At 36.0% G+C, this 19535-nt stretch overlaps 1 protein-coding gene across 1 annotated transcript in view; it reads right to left on the bottom strand.

The window, feature by feature from the left end:
• TECRL (trans-2,3-enoyl-CoA reductase like) overlaps positions 1-19535 on the bottom strand; it is a 1073904-nt gene that overhangs the window by 327644 nt on the left and 726725 nt on the right. The window contains exon 7 of the mRNA XM_044060983.1: positions 10403-10475. Within this exon, the coding sequence (XP_043916918.1) occupies positions 10403-10475 (73 nt within the window). The remainder of the gene's footprint in view (positions 1-10402; positions 10476-19535) is intronic.

The following is a 19535-nucleotide window of genomic DNA, read 5'->3' as shown; positions in this document are numbered from 1 at the left end:
GAGGCAAAGATTTACAGTTTTTCAGTAGTCACAGGAATGCTATTATGGAGATTATTATTTTGCCACTAGGGTTTGGCACTAAAGTCCTAAGAGCAATAACTTATATGAGATCTTAAAATATCTATTATATGACATTTGCATGCTTTAATTTATTGGAAAGAAACTATGACTGAAACTGAAAAAGAAATATGATAGCACGTTGGAAAGAATATTTTTCTCAGAACATGGGAATATAACTAAAAAAGAAAATGTACAATTTAAGAATTCAGATGTGAATGAGTATGACTGAAAATCATTTATTCTATCACTATGTAGCAAAGTATATGAGTTTAAAAAATGTGATAAAAGGAATATATGGACTGGGTGTTGGGATGTGTAAATAAAAATGGATGTTAAGGATGGGAAAATTCATCATACTTCAAATGTGATAATTTTGACTGGCAAGAGAGGATTTGTTCAGTACTGGGGCTAACCTAAAGAATGTTACTTCTGAAGGAAAAATTATTTACTACAAGTCTGTAAGAGACAAACAAATGTAGTCAGTATAGGAAGAATGGATACATGGCAGAAAGACTGTTTGCAGAAAATGTACAGAATTTGGGCACTTCTGGTTTACTGCCTTAGATTAGTAAAGGAAAGCATAGATGATTAGGAAAGCTCAGGAGAAGGCCAAACAGTAGAAAATATTATTGCAGAAGATTTTGAAAGAGAAGATAGTATAGGGAAGGAGATAGCAAAGAAAGGTTAGAGAATGAGAAGATTAATAGAGAATCAATAACAGTTCAAAATGTGGTTATCAATATACAGGAAGAAAACAGATTTTAATGTTTGGAAAGTGAAGGGGAAAGAGAAGAAGAAATTGAGACAGATGAAGAACAAGGGAAAAATAAAACAATTGTTGACAGAAAGGTGAAGGAACTGAAAATAAGATTTGGAAGTAAAACACTCAAAAAAGGGAAAAGGAATGATATATGAATTTTAGCATTAAATTTGGCATGCTATAAGAGGTGTGTTGGTGGTGGAAAGGTGGAAAGAATATAAAAAATGGGTGTTTTAGGTTACTGGATGCCAGATATAACAACGAAGAAAAAAAAGAAAAGTCTACAGGTAGCATAACAGGCCAAATTGGCCAATAGTGAATGTTCTAGACCAAGGTCTCTTATAAAAATAAAGAAAATAAAGAAATAAGAATTCTGTATGTAACAATTGTTGTATCTGTAAAGGTTGTGGTAAGTGATATAAGAATGAGACAGAAATGTATAAGATTAATAGTGATAAAAGCATATGCTATGGCAGAGAGAAAACAGTTGTTTGAAGAAATTAAAAAAAAAGTGTTATTGAATATGTCAATACTGATGGTAGGAGATTTTAGCTGTAACCTGAAGAAATAAAAATGCAAATTAGTACAGGCTAATAAGACATTAAAAAATGAATATAATTTGAAGAATTAAAAGTATGGAAATAGAGAATTTGTGTATAAAAGGTGATTTATAAAACTGAAATTGTTTATATACTTTAATCATAAGACAAGAAAAAAATAACAGTCCTACTACATATGGTAGAGTTTTCAGATCTAAAAAAGTATTGGCAATGATAGGGTAGACAGAAAAATAACAAAGGAGGGAAAATTGATAAAGAAGTTAACTGAAGAGTTTTAAAAGGAGCAAAACATGCTAAGAGAGAAAGAGAGAGATTATGGAAAGATAGTATGACAATGAGACAATTTCATAAAAAGTGTACACATTGTTAGGTATTATATAAGCAAATGTGTATAACATGAATTTAGAAGTTGAGAAAAAAATAAAAATACAATTAAATATAAATAAATTTTAGAGAATTATTAAAGAGATCAAACAAGCAAGTGATAAAATAAGAAAATAGAAATACAAGTATATGGGAAGAATAGAGAAAATGTAAAAATATACAGGCATAAATGTTTTCTTTTTTAAGACAAGAAGTAACAATAAGATGGAAGGATGGATGCTATCTTAGTTGACAAAGGAAGTATAAAATACAAATAATAATATATTACAGAGGTTTATAGGAATTTGTACGAAAATGCATGAAAGTGGAAAAATATCTGAAGAAGTAAAGAAAGTTGTAGAAAATTATATAAGAATAGAAGAAATGAAGAAAATTGTAAAACAAGCTAAGAATTAATCAACACCAGGACAGGATGGAATAAGCTGGGAGTATTATAAGTAATGAATAAAGATGAAAGAAAAGTTTTTTAATGTTAAAATAATGCATGAATAAAGGTTTAATGATAGACGATATAAAAGGTAGAGTAATAAAATATATATGAAAAAAGATGAACAAAAAGAAAAATAAAAAATTGTAGCCTATAACACTAGGGGATACTGACAATAAACTATTTATGAAAATACTACAAAAATACTACATAAGGGATGGAGAAATATTGGATGAGGTAGTAGAAGAAATGGTCTATAGCATAACAGCAAGAAATTTGAAATGAAGGTCAGTTATAGAGAAAAGTAGTGGAGATGAAATGGAAAGAAAATAAATAAGCAAGACTAATTGTATGTGATGCAACTACATTTTTTTTGAATAACTGAGTCATGTATCAATGTGACAGATTCTGGAGGCATATAGTAGAGGAGAAAAAAACTTTAATGTAATAAACACATGCTATGAAAAGCTATGGGTACATGTTATGATAAATAAATGGATAGGTAAAATAAGCATTAATAGAAGAGTAAAACAAGGATGCCAATGTATATGTGTTTATATGTATTAGTAATAAATGTAGTAGTACAGACATGCATGTATGAAATGAGTGAGGCAAGATGGGAGATGGAAGGAAAAGATATATTAGCAATATGTATTATGTATGTAGATTATTTAGTTATAACAAAAAATGTGGTGAATAAGCAAGGTTGTAATAAGGATTGAAAATCTGTTAATCAGTTGGTTTGCAACTAAAATGAAATATAAGGGAGTTGGATAAGATAAGGAATGCAACATATTTTATAAGAAAGGAAATAAAGATTTTTAGAATTAAATTTGGTGAGCATGAAATTATATCAGTGGAAGGAGTTACTAGAACAAACAGAAACAATTTGTTTGATGGATGAGATTGTATTTAATATTCTGAAATAAAAACATATCTACTTTGAATACTTTTTTATAAGAAGACTAACATATCTGGGGGTGTAAGTGTTTACATACGCAGTGAAATCTTCCCATGATGTGAACGTTCATTAATGTAAACTTTCATGGTTTTCATCTCACCATTTTATAAGTTAACATAATGATAATTCTTTGTTTTAAAGTAGATCCATATATATATATATATATATATATATATATATATATATGGTTCTACCTGACATAATCGAAACCGAACCATATATATATATATATATATATACTAAATTGTAGGGCATTTGGGAGTCATAACCATTTTTGGTTTGATGTTTTCTTAATAATAGATGAAGTAGGAGATAAAACAAAGTGAATGGGAGTATATAGATTTAAGACAGCAAGGTGAAGAACTCATAGATAAAGCATAAGAATGGAAGCATGCAATGGATGATGTTATTTAGGAAACAGAGAAGTAATGCAAAAATGGACTTAAGCAAAAAGGACATTTTACTGTAGGGAAGATGATGTTAAGGTGCGGAGAGAGATAATAGGGGTTTGATGAAAAATAAATATGACATTACAGTAAGAGAAAATGGGTAAATTAATGGAAAGTCAAAATGAAGATGATAAATTTTATAGGGAGTATGGTAAACAGAAGAAAAAGAAACAATGGGATTAAAAATACCTAGAAAAGAAAATATATTAATATTAATGTGGTGTTGTTAAAAGTAAATAGCACAAAGAAATGTTTGAGAAGAATGGTAGTATCTGAAAGCAAAATAGTGATGCAGATATAGTTTGCAAGATAAAAAAAGTGCAGAGGCAAGTATAGAGAAATGTTAAAACTGACATGGGGAAATATAGTGTGGACATTATGGAAGGATGTATATTCTGGGATTGCAATATTTGTTAAATATGAAAGTGACTTAAGACATAATGAAACCAGTGTTAGTGTGTTATATGCATGTACTAATGTTGAGAAAATAAACAAGATGACTGAAGTCATAAAAATATATAATTATTAATGCATTTGTTATTACATTAGGTTGCTTTACTTGTAATTTAAGGAATAAAAAAAAAACAAAGCAGCCCAGTATATTAAAACAATGAAGTAAATAATGAAAATGGTACATTAAGTTTAGGGAAAGAATTAAAATGTACATGCATGTACACACACACACACACACACACACACACACACACACACACACACACACACACACACACACACACACACACACACACACACACACACACACATATATATATATATATATATATATATATATATATATATATATATATATATATATATATATATATATCACAGGGACGAGGAGAATTCAGAGCATGAAAATTCTGCCTTGCAATGATCACTAACAGGCTTGGCCACTGTATTGTCTCCTACAGGCTGCTGATAGGGATTGAAATCTTACTGTTTTAGCAAAGAAGATGAGAAGCTAATGGCTAAAAACATTACATTAGCATAAATGTATTTGACATTAGGGAAATCAAAGACAGAGTTTGTGGTTAGTCAGGTTGGACATGACTATAATATAGTGCTGATAATGGGGTCAGAAAGCAATTTTGTTAGAATTAGTAAATGATTGAAAGAGGGATCTTTTGAATCCGAAGGTTTTTAAGCAGTAGCTAAATATATATAGATATGGAGAATGGAAAAATGTACAGAATTGGATGCCAATAGCACTTAGTCAAAATGAGAGTATAATTGCGATGATCTTAAAGTTTATTTGTGTTAAGATATGTATTATGAGAAGATATGTATGCTATTAACAGAAGGACATAAGAGTACTATTAAAAAATATAAGACACATGATAATAGATAGAAGATATGAGAAAATCATGAGTCATAACATAGAAAAGTGTCTGATAATGTCAGTCATTAGAGATTACATGAGGGTCTAGAGATTCATGCATTTAACAAGAAGTTAACTGAAAAAAAGCATATAAGGTAAGAGGGAGGTTCCATTAGTTAACAATTACTGTAGGAATAAAGTTAACATACAGTGTTTCTTGAAATATGATGTCCTCATTGTGGACATTTGTTTGCATGGTTAGTGAATTGAGTTATACTGTTGAAATAAAGAACTGATGAAGGGAAAGGTGAGATAGGGCATGAAGTTAGTTTTTATGACAAGTTTTCTTATGTAGATGACATGATATTAATTACAAAGAACAAAACATGGATGGGAGATGAGATACCTATGTTACAAGAGGAATTGTAAAATATTGGGTTACAGTTAAATAAAGAAAGTAAAGGCTACGGGGACATGTTAATGAACTGAGGAATTAACTTTACATAAAAAGAAACTGAGATACTAAATATAGTGGTATTTAAGTTTACCATGAATGGATAGAAAAAGCAAGAGAAAATTTGAATATGTGGAATGCCGTTAAAGTGTCATGTGATAAGAAAGTCTAGTCACACAATGCAGTAATTCTAGGTTTGTCCAGATGTATGAGGTGTACAGTCTTATGTCTGATCTTATAAAGAGTAGATATGAGTTATTAATTATTTATTTTGGAATTCCAAAATTTAATGAAAGGGGGAAAGGAATATAATGAAGTGAGAAAGAGGTCTGACACTGATAACTACAGTAGTAATATATGCATCTTTACATGTACATTATATTTTAAGGAAAACAGAGGCAGAGAGATAAAGGAGCAGTGTTAGCAAAAATTATGTTAGAGAAATATTACAAATATTCATTTTTGAGAAAGTAATGAAAGAAAAATAGAATTATTTTAATATGAGCATTATTGTTATGAATGTGGAAGGAAATGGGAGAGCAGAAAATAAATAGGGACAGTTGGAATGAAAATAGATGCACCTATTAATAAGAGTTTTTTTACATTTTTTATTATACAGATGCATGTCAAGATGTCAAAGGAAAGAAAAAGTATTTTTCTTTAAAATACAAAGCAGCTATGAAAATGTGAAACATTTTGTAATGACTTTGCATAGAGATTACAGTTAGCCACACTCTCTATAAAAGGAGAAATGAAACAAGCAAAAATAGGACAGATTATGATGGGACACATACTTTTACAAAACAAAAAGTAATGGTTCGGGAATGAAAGATACAGTAAAAAAGATTTTGTTGTTGTTTTCAAATGAGGTATGTGTATAGTCTCTAAAATATTTTTGGTTTCTTTGTATTAAGAATGTATTTTATTGTAAACAGTGAAATGTGATTGATGGCATCAATAAAACAATACTGTTTTGATAGTTGTTGCAGAATATTTTACACTCCTCTCTTTAACCACTGGTTCAGGCAGAATGGTCTTCAGTTTAACATTTCATCCAGAGAGTGACACATTCAGGCAGACAATACCACTGTATGCTAAGCTTATGACAAATGATTTCATACACATAGTGTGGGAATAGAACTGAGTCTTCTGACTTTCTAGCATCAAATGTGAGTCTTCTAAATGTTTTTATTTATTCCTTTGCTTCTTAGTTTTGCTTGTTGACTGAGGCAAAATACTAATTCAAACCATATGGCAAGTCAGAAAAGAAACAAGATTTTGGCGAGACTGCCTAGCAACTCATAAACTTCTGACCTTGAGTAAGGTCATTTCATGGAGGCAAATAGAATACTTTGAGGATCTCAAGAACAAATTGTACATATCCTCCACTGAGGAAGCAATGTCAGCAGTAACTAATGAAAGTGAAGCCATTCCAGTAGATGAGTTGATTACAATTAAACAGATTGCTCATTCTAAAGTCTATTAAGTAGATGGCCTCTGCCTTCAAATACTGAAGGTGCTGGCTTTTGTTGAGGTGCTAATGTGTGTTTTCAGTGCACACTGGAAGGCTCATATATTAGTTTTACTTGTCAAACTGTACTGATTGTCTCCAGAGTTCTTGCTTCTCAGACACACTAGAAAGGCCTATGCCTCTTTTCTAGAAAAGAGCTGACATCTGATATCTATTTTATTTTACTTTATTTTACATTTGTTGACCAGGCTGGTCCAACTGGATATATGTCCATTTTCAGCAGAGGCCCGGGGAGAAAAGCTCCAAGTAAAAACATTAAACATTAATAAACAGAGTTACAAATATAGCTCAGAGGAAAAATAATAATAAGCATTGGACTCAGAGGAGCAGTATAGTTTGTCCCTGCACAGGTATTGGAGGTGTCATAGCAAAAACATATGGGAGTTAGTTTGGATGCATCTGCACTATTTACTAATAACCAGTACATGCATGGAACACATTTTGTAATATTTCTATTATTAAAATTGTTTTGGGTGACATTGGGGAAACTGATAATCTGAAATTAAAGATACTTTCAGCAATATTTTCTAAATGTATGCAGGGAGCTAGGTTTTAATCAGTAATTTTTATTTAGCTGTTACCTTCCTTAAGAAATATACACAAATGGCTTAATTGCGAATAGATTTTTAAATCATCTTACTCAGTTTTCATTAAATTTGCACAATAAATGTCTTAAAGTGTGAGGGAATATTCTTCCTATTGTTGTGTAACATTTGCCACCTTCTGTTACAAAAATACATTAACAGTGGCTACACATATTAATAATTCTCTTATTCATACATCTATGCACTCTTAGAATATGATATGCATTTCACAAATGCATCCCCAGCAACCTCATGTTCAAAGGCATTTAACTGTTCAGGGCACATCTTCATTTTTAACCAAATATTTGCTTATGTTTGGACTTCCTTTCTGACACATCTTCTAACATATCTTGCCTATACTGCACTATTCTTATATTTGCAGTTGCACCAATATCATTCTTTTCAGTTTAATGTTTACTTCTTTTGACTGGCCTAAAGACAAAGGGAAAAAACTTTGAATGAAACTCCAGTAAACTAGAATCAGCTAGAGACATGGAAACTAAATGAGTCTGCTGGGAGGGGTGAGAATGAGCAAAGATAAAAAACATACTATTACTGATACCGGAAAGAAATCAGGTGTTAAATCAAGGAAACATTTGAACTAAGATGTGTTTAGGAATGCTAAGCAGAGGGCAGCTGTATAGCCAGGTTTTGGCATGGGCATGGAAGCCCATGAGTCATGGAGCTGTTACTATAATTCCTCCTTTGATAGCAAGGTGGTCAGTCAGGTCATGAGGGTCTACTAACCCAGAAAAAAAACATCCATTCACTGCATGATGATGACCACAGTGTGTGGCTACTACATCCCTCTCCTGTTCTCAGACATGCAGCAAAAAGGGAAGATAAATCAACTAAGGGGACCTGAGAGGGCTTAATGATCTCAAGGTCAGAGAAGAACAACACTCAGGAATAATGGTTATGTCTTTTTTTCTGATGAGCCTGAACATTTTTTTTTTCTTTTCTTCTCTATAATTAATGAACTTTATTTTTCCTCTTTGGACCCATAAGCTATGGGGCTTTCCGTATGTGAAATCACTGTTCCTGTGAAGTGTTTTCAGAAGACAATATCCCATTACTGCTGTTAAAAAACTGAGTTTTACCTCTATCACATACATTCATCTATTTTCTGCCTCCCTAACTTTGTAGAACTCATTCCCTTGTTTCATTTCTGACTTTGATTAAAGTGGCCCTTCCCTGGTCTAAATTTTCCTTTTCTTCTCATTAGCCTCCTGTTCTCGTTGCAGTTCACTGTTGCTTCTTTCCATTTAATGTGGCTGTTGTGAAGAATTTCACTGCAGAACATGCAACACCTTCCCTCATTGTGCTCTCCTTCACTTTCCTTCTTGAAAACATTTCCATAATAATCACTCTGACCCTGCTTCAACTCCCATTCCAACACTGAAACCAAACATATTTTCTTCTGTTAATCATGTCAGTGCCCATATTCTGTTTTTTCCATGATTCCCAGATCTTTTTGTGTCTTCTTAGCTACATCATTATCTGAGTCCTCTTTTTCCTCCATTGAGATCATCATTGTTTCAGGAAGTGGTGATGACACTTGAGAGATTTTCTTTTCCTGTGATCTTATCTGGTCTTCATTTATTTCACATGAATTACCATAGTGATTTTGTAACCAAGTACCATTTTCTGGGGTGTGCAAGGGATAACACTATTGTCTAACAGCTAGTGGAGCTGGGATGCCTTCTGTGCAGAGACTGTATGTTCTGCATGTGTCTTCATGTTTTTTTTTTTTCTACATGCTCTGGTTTCTTCACATATTCCAAAACCTTGTAGTAGATCAATTGGTGAATTGCAAAGTGTATACAGGTGAGAGATATGTGAGAAAGTCCTGCCAATCTACTTTGTATCCCCTTGCCTAGTAAACTTTGTGGATGATAGTGGATGTTTACAGGGTTGCTATAGCATTCGGCTATGTCTTGTAAGCATAGGTGGAGCATGCTCTTGGGCATTTGCTTCACAACTGCAATTAAAGAAATTATTGGCCATTTAGGTAAATCAAAGTTTCAGTGACTGGGTTTGCATATTATCACCAGTGAAGTCCTAAATGCCACCAGGGTAATATTTTGATGAGTGCTTAACATTTTCCTGGCTTCTTTGAATGCTCTTCCATGTGATATAGCGCAAAATACTATTCCCTGCACTGCCTTTATGTTGTAGTTTTTCTATTCCCTACTTTCCTTTTTTATTCACCCACCTTTTAGGTATGTTCATTTGTGCTACAGGCATGAAGTTAGCATATGACATGTCTCTTTTTCCCTTTTACATGGCTTTGTTTCCCACTTGAAATGTTACTTCTGTGGTTTTATCATTGTCACATGCAGTCTGTAATCGGCTATCTTATATTTGCTGTGCTTGGTATATTTTCAAAAGCACCTGGTTTCCATCTTTAATTCTTCTTTTATGTCTTGGTGATTAGCTCCTCTTTTTCCTTTTGCCCATATAGTAGTTGAATGGCAAACTGGGTGATGGGAATGAAACCTGAAGCAATTGTGTTGGGTGAAGGGAGATAGGACATTTTGATTTGATTAAAATGTGTGTAATTCTGCTTTATATATTTAGAGTATAATGAGAAATGATCACAAATTAGATCTACATCTGTACGTGCTTGTGTCTATAAAACTGTATGTGGTTATTTTCTTCAAAGCTTGTACCAAAAAGGAAAAAAAGCAGTTGAGTGCTTGTCTATCTTCATTCATCTTTATTTACTTGTACATAAGCAGCTATACTCATAGACGCACCTGTACATTCATAATCAAACATTTGTATGCCATAGCAAGAAAAACACAAGCCAAGCTGACTGTTTTCTTAGTACTTGAAAACTAGGAGCTTAAAATGTAAATCGAAATGAAAATGCATTTACAGCACACCATGTTATGACCATAGTACTTACTAGGTGGTGTGTACAGAGGATGATTGATGTAGTAAGCTATCCATGCAGAAAACCCCCAATATAAAATGCAGCCCTGAAATAAAAATAAAATAATGAATGCTGCATGAAACACAAAGTTAATCATTGAACAATAGTGTTTGTATAAATAAGTCAAACTACAGCTGTGTTCAACAAATTCAGGGACACTCATGCAGAATAGCCAATGTATTCAATCTCTTCTATTTGGGTTTTTAAATTGTGTGTAACTAGAATAATTTAATAGAACACGCTTACCTCTCCTCCTCTCTTGGTGTATGTCAATATATATATATATATATATATATATATATATATATATATATATATATATATATATATATATATATACATACACACACACACACACACACACACACACACACACACACCATCTTAACAGTCTCAAAAAGTCTCCTGAATACAGCATGCTTCAATATGAAAGAACCACTAGTTTCATGCTAACATAAGGAAGTGAGAATTTTAAAAGATCTTTGTCACCAGAAAACACATGCAAAAGATGCAGATGACTATAAAGGACATTAATAAGAGCATCGTCGATATTCGAAAACAGGGGTGTATTTGCTCTAAAGTTTTTGATGAATGCATGGCTGTTATACTGATGCTAGTTAAGTTATTGTACATTGTACAGATATAACCACATTCCCAGAATTCACCTCTGTCATGTCTTTTTGAAGCTGGAGTAAACAAGAGCTGCAATTACAAAATCTATTCACAGGAGGAGGACATAGACTCCACACAGGAGCCATGTCAATCAAGAACCAAACTAACTAACCATGTACCATGAGGTATCAGTTGTAACCTCTGCACCAACTATACTTAGTTCATATAAAATGCAAGTATCATGCCTATTGCTGACTTTTACATATTTATGAAATGCTCCCATCATTTTCAGTTCAGTATAGGTAAGTACAAGGCTAGATGCCCTTGTGGGCCATTTTACACCCAGACAATTTTCCTTTCAAAAGTGAGAATCAAAGCCTGCACCTTGTACCTGTGAAGTAATTACCTTAGCCCTTAAACAAATCCCATTCTGATGTCCACAGTACAATCATGAGAAGAGGAAATTTTCAGGTGAGTAAATATGTACTGATTATAGTTGTTGCAGGCATTAATTTGAACTATTATTGATGTCTTATTGCCTCTGTAAACAATAACATTTCTAGAATATGTTCAAAAGAATAATGTTTCTGAATGCAACAGTTATTCTTCAATGTTGTGTCTTTCGTCTTTTCCCAGTTAGGGGTCGCCACAGCAGAACTCTGGTCCGCTAATGATCGGTAGTTGATTTTTACGTGCCGAGTTACCAGCCCTGATGCACAACCTTCAATGAAGGTATGCCCATTCACGCATGTCTCCACGCAGAAGACACTCTAGCTGAGAATCGAACCGGACAGCATCTTACTGTGAGGCGACAACGCTACCACAGCACCACAGTTATTCTTCAATAGACCCATGAAAAGAGCCTTGGACTTATTTGTATAACTGCAGCAGCAGTTCCAAGTAAAAAAGCTGAGAGATATCCAAGGCATCTTAATGTTTCCACTGTAAAATGTCCACCAAGTAAATAACTCATTGCAACTTTAGGAGTAAAATAAAATCTATGTTTATTTTGTGTAGATAGATTTTATTTTACGCCTATAGTTGCAACGAGTTATTTACTTGGTGGACATTTTATGGTGGAAACATTAAGACACCGTGGTTATCTCTCAGCTTTATTACTTGGAACTGCTGCTGCATTTATTGTGAGCCGAGAGGTATTTATATCGCTGGGCATGTTTATTATATTGTTATTTGTATAACTGCCACAGAAAAACAATAGGTCTGTCCTTAAAGAGGAGCTGAAATTATGTGCTTGTGAATGTATAGAGAGAACAAATATCACAGAAACAGTATTTAATTATGTTGTTTTATTTATTTTGTTCAGATTTAACTTTTGGGCCTAGATCACGTCTTGCCCTATAAGGGAAAATATAAATCAGATATATAACTGAATGTGTCCATTCATTTACTTGTGATGCAGCCAGAGAGTGTTTTGTAGAGAATTATTTTACATGTGCAGGGAACAGATTTACATACAGATAATATGTAATATGATCAGACAGTTTTCCTTGTCAGTCTTACAATTTTACACTGCAGATATACCAGTCTATATCTCTGGGTCTCTGGGTCGGTAACCTATCCCTCTAGCATGTTTTGTTTATTGTGATGACAAGGTTTAGATCCCTGGAGCATGTGGCTCTGAGAGATTGGGATTTCTTTAAGTGTAGCATGTCCAACAGCTCTGGGTTTGACATGGCCTTGTATGTTAAGCAGAGATTGCCTCTGAATAGACGATATGCGTTAGAGTATAGCTGGAGTTGTTTAAGGTGGTCAGCGTAGGGCATCTGCTTTAGGCCTGTGATTCTTTTAGTGAGGTATTTCTGCGGCCTTTCTAGTTGTTGCAGATGTCTTGAGAGGTATACCAAATGGGGCATTGTATTCTATAATGGGTCTAATGAGGGATGAGTATAGTGGGACAATGACCTCCTTTTTTCTGGATGAAAAGCCCTTAGTGATGAGATGTGTCACATAGAAGGATTTCCTGACTGTTGTGGCAATGTGGTTATCGAAGGTGAGACCACTGTCCACCTATGTCCCTAAGTCTCTTATCACACTTTCGGTGTTTAGTGTACTGCCCCATCTATATGGTAATTCACGGATACATGTTTTTTCCCAAAGGGGATAACTATACATTTCTTGGCACTGAGCTTGAGCCCATGGCTCTGGCACCAAGCATCTGTTCCTGTAAGGCCCTTTTGTAGAGTATCCACATCATTTGGGGATTCAATAATGGCTCCAGTTTGCAGTCATCTGTGAACTTTGTTAGCCAGAGTCCCTTATTGTTGGCCTGTACTTCAGAGAAGTAGATGCCAAACAAGAGCGGTCCCAGGACTGAACCCTGAGGTACTCCACTTGTCACTTGTCTGGAGCTGGATTTGGAGTCGGCTATTTTTACAGTGTGGGTTCTATCAGTAAGCCAGTTAGCAACCCATTGGGTGATGTAGGGATTAATGCCCAGCTTAGTAAGTTTATCTATGATTCCAGAGTGGTGGATGTTGTCAAAGGCCTTGGCAAGGTCTAGATAGGCTGTGTGGACCACCTTACCCTTGTCCATGGCTCTGGAGACTGATTTGAAGAAGTCAATCAGGTTCAGGAGACAAGATCGGCCCTTCACAAACCCAAACTGGGTGGAGTCCAGTGTTTGAAGATTGCCAATGTCTTTGTTTATAAGTTCCATGATAATACGTTCCATGGCCTTGCAGATAAGGCTCGTCAGATTGATTGGACGGTAGTTTCCACGATCCAAGGTGGATCCCCCCTTGTGGAGTGGGATAACTGTAGCTCTGCGCCACTCAGTGGGCATGAAACCTGAGGTGAGGCTATGATTAAACATGACACTTAGGTGAGGTGCCAGTTCATATTGTAGTTCATGTAGTACACAGCCCGGGATGTCATCTGGTCCCATGGATGCTGTATTCTTAGCTTTGGAGAGTGCGTTTTTTACCTGTGTGGCTGTTATTACCAGAATTTGGCAATCTTCTGGTATTGAGATGGGCCATTTAGGGGGTGAGAGGGGGGTGAAGTTTGCACTGAATCGATCTGCCAGGATTTTGGCAATATCCTTGGGATCAGTATATTTAATGCCATTCTGTTTTAGCTCAGAGCAGATCTGAGCATTGCCATTTAGATTCTTGACATAGTTATAGAATGCCTTGTTGTTGTCTTTGGAATCATTGGCAATTTTATTTTCGTAACTAGCTTTGGAGGATTTTATGAGGGATCTCAGTTTCTTACTGAGGCTGGTAAGGGAGTTTTTTGCATCCTGGGATTTTCCTCTTTTCTGCAACAGTTTCTTCCTTTTGTTGTAAAGTTTGTTTATGGCAGGGGACCACCAGATTGGCTTCCTTTTTTTGGATGAGAGTATCTTGGTTCTATTTGGGATGGCATGATTCATGCATGAGTGGATGTGCTCGTACAGTGCCTTAGTATAGGATTCAGCAGTTGAACTTTCAGTTCCCGTCTGCATAGGCGTCATGAAGTTTGTCACTTCTGACTTGAGTAGCATGAAGTTGGCTTTGGAGAAGTTTTTTTATGGAGGTTTCCTTACTGGGGGGTGGTGTGGGATGTGGATGTTAAGGGTGATTAGCTTATGGCCAGCCCTGACTAACGAAGGGGTGACCATAGGTGTGGAGCATCGATTTCCCATGTTGGTAATGACCAGGTCTAGGATATTGGAGCCCCTGGTGGGACTATGGATTAGTTGATACAGGGCATTGGAAATTATGAATTCCAAGAACTGTTGGGCAAAGGTGTTGTAGTTTTCCCAGTTAATGGCAGGGTAGTTAAAATCACCCAGTATTAAGGTGTTTGGTTCTATCTTAATATTTTTCAGTATGTTTAGAAAGGTGTAGTGAGAATCTTGGGGTATGGTGGGGGATCTGTAGCAAGCTACAGTTTGGATTGCAGTCTTACCTAGTGTTAGTTGCACCTGGAGAATTTCAGACGCATTGTGTTGGGCAACTAGCCTGGTGGTGTGAATATCCTTGATAAATATTGACACTCCTCCACCTTTAGTGTTTTGGTCCTGGTTTGGTGGCCGAAAAGTGTGGTAAGAGTTGTAGCCTGGTATTGCAGGGGTGCTCTCTGGAGCCTTGAACCAGGTCTCAGTTACTGTACAGATATCGATGTTTACCATTTTTAGGAGTGCCTCGAGAGAGAGTGCATTTTGATGTTTAGACTTCTAGCATTGAGTAACATTACCTTCAGATTTTGCATTCTTGTACCTGTTATGGTGGTGGCTTTGTCCTTTGAACTTTGCCTAAAAAAAGCACTATAGGGGTGGCAAGAGACTTAGCCAGTAACCTGAATCCCAGGGGCGACAGGTGCAGACCATCTCTGGCAAAGCATCGTGGTCTGTCGATCATGTCATCCCAGGCAGACAGATACTGGATCCCCTTTGAATGACACCAGAAGCTTAGCCAATTGTTGAAGTCAATCATTTTGTCCTTGTATTGTGGTATCATTCTGCGCAAAGGCAGGATGCTACTCAGGGCTAGGGTCATACCTGCCTTGGCCACATGATCCGAGAGCTCTTCCATGTCTCTTTTCATGTAGTCCAGTGAGGTACTTCTCACGTCATTCACTCCAACATGGACAATGACAGAGTCATATTTGTACTTGTTGCAGAGTGACTTGAGAGCATGCGTTATGCGGTGGATCCTGGCACCCAACAGGCAGCTGACTGTAATTTTCTCCTTGTTCAACCTGGTAAGTGGGACATCAATGTGCCGGACTATAGAGTCACCTATGACTAAAGTGTTAGGTATGTTGTCTTGCCTTAGGGGCTGTTCCTGGGTAGCACACTGGTGTTGTGAACTATGTGACACTTTGGTTGTGATTGGTGTTTGTTTACGTTTCAGCTTCAGAGGTCCTTGTTGCTTGGGCAGGTTACAGTTAAGGGCCTCTGCATATGTGGATTTAGTGTTGCTATATGTGGGTGTTGGTGGTGTGGGTTTAGATTGGCTATGTGTTGCTTGAGGTGTAGTGTGGGTGTTAACCTTCTCCTCTTGACTGTCTAGCACAATCTTGGGTGGAGAGAGCTCTGCTTCCATTTTGGCTATGTAAGTGCATCTCTCACAGATTGTAGTGTTGGGTGGTAGGAGGAGAGGGTTGTCTGTGTACATGAGGCAATTGCTGCATTGCCCCAGTATGCCCAGATTCATCAGGTGGACAGGAGAAATCACCGTAAGCTGACCCTTGGACATGCCTGGTTTGGTGCCCATTGAAATCTGCTCCAATCACCAGTCTCTCACCCTTGGGTACAGTCATCACCACTTCATCCAACTCAGTCCAAAATTTTTCTTTCTCATCCATCGCACACCCAACTTGTGGAGCATATGCACTAACAACATTCATCATTACACCATCAATTTCCAGTTTCATAAACATCACTTTATCCGACACTCTTTTCACCTCCAAAACACTCTTAGCATACTGTTCCTTCAGGATAATGCCTACACCATTTCTCTTCCCATCCACACCATGGTAAAACAATTTTAAACTGCCTCTGATACACCTAGCTTTGCTCCCCTTCCACCTGTTCTCTTGCACACACAATATACCAACCTTCCTTCGGTCCATCATATCAGTTAGCTCTCCCCCTATACCAGTCATACTGCCAACATTCAAAGTTCCGACCCTCACTATCACAGAGAGAGGAAACATATGTGTCTCAAAAGATCCCCATACTTTGCAAAAGGCTTCCCATCCATGAGAGGCAAAGTCCATTCCTGATTCTATTTAAGTGTAACCATGTCCAATGGATGGGAAATTGGAAATTCACCCTGGATCTAGCCCTAATGTCTCTGATAGACAGTGGCAGACACTACTGCCCAAACTAACATATCCCCCACATAACCTCTAGAAGCTTCCAAACATACTCCTTCCTAATAAACATCCAATTACATGGTGATCATTAGCCTAGTATAAACCTATAAACTTGCTTAGGGTCCACTGTCATGGTTTGATTTAATAGAGATTGGGGAAATAACTGGTGCTTCCCATGGGGTAGCTGTGCATCCTGCTGAGCATAAACCCTTTGTGGAAGTGAATGATAATCATCATTGATTATTGCATATTCTACCCCTAAGATGTTAAGGAGTACATGCAAGGTACAGAAAATAAATAAGAAAGCACTTCCTCCACAACCTGTCAACTGTACCTATTTTGATAGAATGTACCTATTTTCAGGCATGATTTACCCCTGCACAGGATGTACCTATTTTTTCATAGCTTCACAGTTTCATAGTTTGGCTATACAGTATTACAGTCAAAGACCATTAATACACAGGTTCCACATTTCCAGAGCATATGTTTCTTCAAAGCCAAGAGTCTAATTACATCTCCAATGCAGACAGTGTGGCACAACACCTTAAATTTAGAGGCATCCAATTCAAGACCTCACTAATGATTATGCTATAAATTTGTTCCTGGTTGCAGTTTTACAGAATGTATAGTCTTTTCCTCTTTATGATTTAAAAGATAGTTACATTTCAATGTGTTTTAATATTTCTTCTGGTTCTGGTTCCTCTGGAGGTGGTTTTTCAACTGTGTTCTACATTTCAATGTTTAACAATAATCAAGATTCTTCACTATGGATGATCATAACCTTCCACGTAACCAGCAAAAAGTTATGGAATATAACTTAAACTCCTTCAAATGTTCTTCATCACATACATTTTGGCATTCAGTAATATGTTTGGTGAACTTCCTTTCTCCTTTGAAACATGAGAAAAATATTTAGTTATATTCAATAACTGGTCTTACATAGATTGTGAATAATTTAACTAGAATTTTCTTTGATTTACTGTCAATGTTGTTTGTCTTTTCGGCTTTTCCTGGTTAGGGGGTCACCACAGCGGAACTCCGGTCCGGTAATGATTGGCAGTAGATTTTTATGGTGCCGAGTTGCCAGCCCGATGCCCAACCTTCAGCGAAGGCACGCCCATTCACGCATGTCTTTCGAATGCCACTCGACCGCGAGGAGGACATGCAGACTCCACACAGAAGCCACTCTAGCTAAGAATCGAACAGGAGAACCTCTTGCTGTGAGGCGACAATGCTACTGCTGCATGATTTACTGTCAATATATTTTAATAATAGTCCCATAACTCACATTGCCTTTAGCCTGACTGTACAAGCATTATTCTTACAGTTCAGATTGCCCGCTATGCAGATACTTATGTCATGAATAACATCTGTACCCAAGTTTATTTTGTCTACAGATTTGGAAGGACTGAAGTACAAAACACTACTCTTTTCAGTATGTATATGTAAATTATAATTATGCAACTATTTGTATGTCTCCTGGACATGAGTTGAATTTAACATAGCTAGTGGCAGTACATAGAAATGCACCTATTTTAATGTTGTCTGCATATCTGGACAACCAGAATGTGTTATTTGGTGAAAATCAAAATACAAAATTCAAGAGTAATGGGCCATATGCAAACCCCTGGAAGACATCAGAACCAATTTCTGACCAAATGTTTTCCTCATTGAGCTAACTTTTGGCCCAAATAATAACATATGGTTTAACATTCCAGGTGAGCAGCAAGTTGATTAATACCATGTGTAGGATACTGTTTAAGACTTTTGGTAATTATAAATAGACAACTTATATAAAATTTGGTCTAGAGTAGTCAATGAAGAATTCTTGCTCATAAAACTATGTTAGCTAATATTAATTAAATTCACATTTTCGTGTTATATCATGGCTGATACAGCAACTTCTGAGACATTTACTTAATATTGATTTTAGACTAATGGGATGATAACTGGTGATGGCATTGTAAGATCCTTTTTTGTATATGGGCACTATATTGGCAAGCATCCGGCTGTGAGGAACAATAGTGTTTTTTTAACAGTACATTAAATAACAAATAACGTGGTTTAATTAATTAATATTTTAGATTATATATAAAGCAACCTTATATTAAGTCTGGGACCTCTGAGCTGATATTTTTAGTCTTAGATAAAGCTTTTTAACTATGTTTTCCTTGACTATGGGACATTTAATTAGAGAAATTTCAAAAGTTGAAAGGTTCAGTACGTGAGGTCCTTTTGTTTGATAGAAATGTAGTAAAGTTATTATTCAAAATGTGACCTAAATCATTGCTATAAGGGTTCCACACACACACACACACACACACACACACACACACACACACACACACACACACACACACACACACACACACACACACACACACACACACACACACACACACACACACAAATGCACACACATGCACACACACACACACACACACACACACACACACACACACACACACACACACACACACACACACACACACACACACACACACATATATGTGAGTTAAAGGGACACAAGGAAAGATGACAGCCCTGTCTAGCACCATTAATGATTGGTATTGAAGTGGAATGTAACCTATTAATAGATAATTACATTTACAAAATTGAGTATACTATTCTAATAGCAGTTAGAAAGGAAGTAAGAAAGCCAAGATAC

Source organism: Protopterus annectens, chromosome 2.part0 (genome assembly GCF_019279795.1).
Source record: "Protopterus annectens isolate FY-2018-M chromosome 2.part0, PAN1.0, whole genome shotgun sequence".
NCBI lineage: Eukaryota > Metazoa > Chordata > Ceratodontiformes > Protopteridae > Protopterus > Protopterus annectens.
The sequence above is the reverse complement of the archived record's forward strand: the minus strand, read 5'-3'. Positions and strand labels throughout refer to the sequence as shown.